Source organism: Oryctolagus cuniculus, chromosome 1, assembly GCF_964237555.1.
Source record: "Oryctolagus cuniculus chromosome 1, mOryCun1.1, whole genome shotgun sequence".
Lineage (NCBI taxonomy): Eukaryota > Metazoa > Chordata > Mammalia > Lagomorpha > Leporidae > Oryctolagus > Oryctolagus cuniculus.
Genome location: NC_091432.1, coordinates 138,326,637 through 138,331,257, shown reverse-complemented (window position 1 = coordinate 138,331,257; position 4,621 = coordinate 138,326,637). Strand labels below are relative to the sequence as shown.

Genomic DNA, 4,621 nt, shown 5'->3' with positions numbered 1-4,621 from the left:
GGGGTTGGGAGCGTCAAATGGGAGAGTGCATTTTATCACCTGCCTGCTAGGTGATGGCATTAAACTTCCATTCATAAAAAAAAAAAAATTTAGCACAACTTTGGATGCTGGCACTTTGTCCAAGCACACTTTTTTTCCCCCTCCGCTGCAAATTCTCTCAGCCCCTGGGGCTCCAGCAAGTGGCCTCACAGTAAGGGCTCCTCAGAGAAAGCCAAGTGTTAACAAGACTTGCCAACCTGATGTTCTACAAGGGTCCGCTGGCCGGCAGGAGGGGGCTGCCCGCCTGCCCTGTGCGATGTGGTGCTGGGTTTACTCATTTAAGAGCACGCTTTCTAGCAATTATGCCCCCTTTGTTTCCTACAGCACGTGGGGCAAATTGTGGCTTTGCCAGAACACAGCCAGACCCACCCCCGTGGGGCTGTCACATGAAAGAGAACTTGAGATTTTTGAGTAGCCAACAGCTCTTAAAAACATTCATGCAACTTGGGCACCAACACAGCCCAATGACTCCGTCCCACTGAGGGGTAAATGTTTTTCAGAGCCGAGAAACGGGAAACAGGATATTATCATTACAGGAAAATTAAGCTCTCCCAGTGTTGTCTTGCCAAGGCTTCCACTGTTTGGACAGAATTTTCAAAGTGGCACCCCACCACCACCAGCAGCCACCTCAAGGATAGCTAAGGTGATCCCTCAGCCCCGCGGCCACCTTAGAAACAGCACGATGTTCTCAGGTCGGGCTGCCTGGCAACCTAGCTAAGACCATGCACGCCCCACGTGCACCTCTCCTGCAGAAGGCAAATTGCAGGGCACGGGGAGTACAATCAAGACGCAGCTGCTCTAATAAAAGCAGACCAACAGACTCAGAACGTTCTCTTCTAGCTACCTGCCTCCAAAACCCTCAAGGCTCATTCTATCCGCAATCCTCCCAGATCCTCCCAGCGCTGATGTGGGCTGAGAACTTTCCAAATAGCCGACAGCTGATGCAGTCGGCAGATCGGAATTGCTCACCCCTATTTATACACACACACACACACACACACACACACACACACACGCCGCCTTCCGATTTCTGCTGGGATCCTGGAAGTTCTAGCCCAGCCGTGATGGGAGACTGACTCATCCTTCAGCACTCACCAGTGTCACGGTTGATATTAATACCTTTGTAACACTGCTTTGTGTCCCAGCATTTCATAGGAGAAACATCCTGCCTGCCATCGCGCTCTGGGACCACAAAGGGCTGGGGCTGTAGCAGGCAATGCCATTGTGCACGAAGGGGCTGCCTGCCTCCTGCAAGCTGTTCAGATAAGCAGCTGTCCGGGGTGGGGGAGGGGAGGGAGGTGGAGGTCACTGTTATCCGATAGGATGGCGAGCCCTGAGCTGCTGCAGGGATGCCTGTTCTCAAGTCTGCCCCTCGCTTGCAAGTTCTATAATCTGTCCAAAAGCAGAGACCTGGGAGCCTCGCTCAGGCTGTGCCCTCACACCCAGCAGCCTCCCCTCCCCCCGCGGCCAGCACCAGGAGCCTGTCATTCTCGCCCGACAGGAAGACGGGAACAGGTGCCATCCGCGCCAAGCAGTTCCAGCTGGCCACCTCCCCGAGCAAGGGTCCCCACCCTCAGTAAAAGCACAGGAGTCTGTTTCAAGGGGTTTATTGTAAGACATCCTCCGGAAGACGAAGCATTGCCCGGATCCGTTTCTGAGAAGGCAGCGCAGTCTGCTAAGTCCCACAGGCTCCTGCAGCCCGACCAAGTCCAGGCCGTCTCGCCCGCGCTCTCCTCCTGCTGAGTCACGCTGGCCCGGCCGGTCTGTGTCCTTCCCGGCCCTGCGGCCAACGTCCCCGCCTCGGCCTTCCTGGGCGAGCAGCCGCTCCGGACACTCGCGGTGCGCAGCGTCCTCGGCTCCAGCCAGCCTGCCCCGCCGCCGCCGCCGCCACAGCCGCCGCCGGGCCCCCGCTGGGGGGGCCGCGCCTCCGCGCCCGCCAGACGCCCCGCCTGCCAGTCTCCACGCCGTGCTCTGGCACCCTCCGAGGGCCCCTCCACAGCCAGCCGCGCGCTAGGCGCCCCGGGACGTCACCACGTCGATCAGACCAAGGTCCCCGCCGGGCTGTCACTCGGGGAGGGTTATGCTGGGCACCCAGTCGTTGACGCTGCGGCTCTCCTCGCAGAACAGGCTGAGTTTCTCCAAGGCAGGGTCTTTCCACGCGTCCTCATTGGGGTTCTAAGGAGAGGGGAGAGCGCAAGCGTCAGCCAGCCTGGCCGACCGCGCCGGGGTGAGGGGAGGCGCTGGGGGAGCGGGGCGACACTCACCGAGATGAGAATGCAGTGCAGGTCGCCCGGCGCGCCCGCCTCCTCGCCGGCACCCACGATCGCGGCCAGCCGCTGCACGTCGCCCACGCGCACGATATCGATGGCGTTCTCGCAGCAGAACGCCTGGATCAGCGTGAAGTGGATCTGCAGCGCGATGTCGCCCTCGTCCTCCTCGTCGGCGGCCAGCACGCAGAAGGTCACATTGTCGGGGTCCCTGCGCAGGAGGAGTTCCCGAGGTCAGAGCCCCGCGGGCCGGTGGCTCCCCGCCGCCGCCGCCGCCTCCGCCGCCGCCGCCGGTCGCCCCCGCCCGGGCCGCGTCTATACTCACACGTTCAGGACTTTGGCGGACTCGTAGACGCCGGCGGTGAGACAGCCCTGGCGCTGCGCCGACAGCAGCAGCTCGTGCAGCGCTTTCCCGGCGCCCTGCATCCTGCGGACGAGCCAGCACCGTCAGTGGAGCCAGCCGAGGCGCCGCAATCCGTACCCCGTCTCCTCCCCGGTCCCGAGTGTGCACCCCCGGCTCCCCAGCCTGAACCAAGGCGCCCACACCCCAAGGCCCCTGCTCCGGCAAGCTTCCTGCACCCCAGCTTCCCGATCCTCCTGAAGCTCTCCAATCCGGAGCCTACATCCCCCGGAGGCTCGCCACCCGGCAAGGCGCCTGCCACCCACCCCTGCGCCCCGGGCCCATCGGCACCGACGGTGCTCGGCTCCCAGCCCAGCAGACAAGTCGCGCACGGGGAGACCCACCTGGCTGTGCTTTCCGGAACCGTGTCCTGGCCGCGGACTTCTTCCAGAGTCATGGTGCGGTGGCCGAGCAGCAAGTTATCCAAGAGCCGTACGCGCGTAGGACTGGCAGCTGAGCCGCGCACCCGCTCCCGCCCGCCCGGCGCGCCCACAGCCAGCGACTGCGCCCGGGCGGCGCGGCGAGCCCTTATATAGGCCGGCGGGCGCGGCGCCGCCAGCTGGCGCGAAGCTGCGTGCCCATTGGCCGGCTCCCGCTTTCTGATGCAAATGAGCGGCGGGCCGGCGGCTCGTGCCAGAAGGCCACGTGGGGAGGGGTGCGGGGGATGACAATGCCTCAAATCTGCCGCTTTTGTCGGAGTGTTACCAGGCAGACTGGAGCCTGCAGATTTCATCTCGCCTCCTTTTTTTTTTAAGTCCTTAAAAGGAAAAAGTTAAAAAAAAAAAAAGTGCTAACGCGAATACGATGCTGCAATTTGTGAAATGCACCTTTGAAGATTCTAAAAGAATTTTCTTTGCATTTATTCTTATTGCTACCTATTTTTTTCTTTTATTTTGAAGTTTGTGAGGCTGTTGTATTGACCCTGGAAATTAAAGCAAAAACACGCAGCGCCACTTTTGGGGGGGAGGGGGGTTGCAAAAGGCACAGGCTCCCGCCGCTGACTCTGCAGCCCGCAGCGCGGCCGGCCACGCCGGCCAAGCCTGCTCCAGGACCTTCGGGGTCGCACCCGCAGGCCGCCTCCCCGCCCGTGGCCCTGCGCGGCGGGGCGCCGGCGGGGGCGCGAGCAGCTTGCGGCCGGCGCACGCGGCTCCTTTGCATTTCTATGGAAGGCGCACAATAGCAGGGGTCTGGCGTGTGGCGGTTTGTAGAGGGGACAATCGGGGCTTTCTCTTCATAGCAGCACTGTCCACCTGCCGCAGCCCGTGGCGCGCCCCCTGCGCCGGCCCCTGGGCGTAATCCCACCCCGCCGGCGCCTGGGCCGCGTGCCGAGCCCCTCGCGCGAGCTGGAAAGGCCGCGGGGCTGCTGCACGCAGACCTCGCGGCTCTGGCTCGGGTTTGGGGAGCGCGGCTTGGGAATTCCCCCTCCCGGGGCGCCACCTACAGGACACACAGAACCGCGGGCCACACACGCACCCGCCCCTGACCGCGGCCAAGCTGCGCCGCAGTGGAGACAGAACAAAGCGTGCCGCACGCACCCGGGTGGGGCTTGGAGACTGGGGGCGAAGGGGGCCTCCTGGGGAGAACTGACTGAGTTCAGAGCCCGTGTGGCTCTGGCTGGGTTGAAACAGCCGGGAGGACTTGACCGTGCGTCTGTAACAAGCCTGGGTTCCAACGAGGGGATAGGGAGACCGGAAGTGCTCTTGGGAGAGCGTTGCAGGCTGCAGCTTGCAGCTATGGGCCCTATGGGACTCGCAGGTCTGCGGCTGGCGGTGCTGCGCGCCCCGGGACGCACACCCGGGCTCCTCCTTTCCGGCCGGGGCGCTGGGCGGGGTCCCTGGGGAAAACAGCCTGGTGGCTCCGTGCTTTGCCTTCGGGCTCTTTTTCAGGCCGGCGGTACTGCGGGCTCCCGGACTTA

General features: G+C 63.0%; 1 protein-coding gene across 1 annotated transcript; it reads right to left on the bottom strand.

Moving 5' to 3' along the window:
* Positions 1-1,630: 1,630 nt before the first annotated feature.
* Positions 1,631-3,221, bottom strand: GADD45G (growth arrest and DNA damage inducible gamma). The gene is made up of 4 exons (XM_051847388.2): positions 3,051-3,221; positions 2,632-2,733; positions 2,304-2,517; positions 1,631-2,214 (listed from the first exon to the last, which is right to left on the bottom strand). Exons 1-4 carry the CDS (start codon positions 3,101-3,103, stop codon positions 2,104-2,106), a joined length of 480 nt encoding a protein of 159 aa, XP_051703348.1. The 5' UTR covers positions 3,104-3,221; the 3' UTR covers positions 1,631-2,103.
* Between the last annotated feature and the right edge of the window lie 1,400 nt (positions 3,222-4,621).

Excerpts from the sequence above, each read along its gene's own strand:
- GADD45G (XM_051847388.2), bottom strand. The coding sequence starts at position 3,103 with ATGACTCTGGAAGAAGTCCGCGGCCAGGACACGGTTCCGGAAAGCACA. Across the intron at positions 2,518-2,631 it reads TCCGCCAAAGTCCTGAACGT|GGACCCCGACAATGTGACCT; the intron begins GTGAGTATAGAC and ends CCTCCTGCGCAG. Across the intron at positions 2,215-2,303 it reads TGCACTGCATTCTCATCTCG|AACCCCAATGAGGACGCGTG; the intron begins GTGAGTGTCGCC and ends CCCTCTCCTTAG.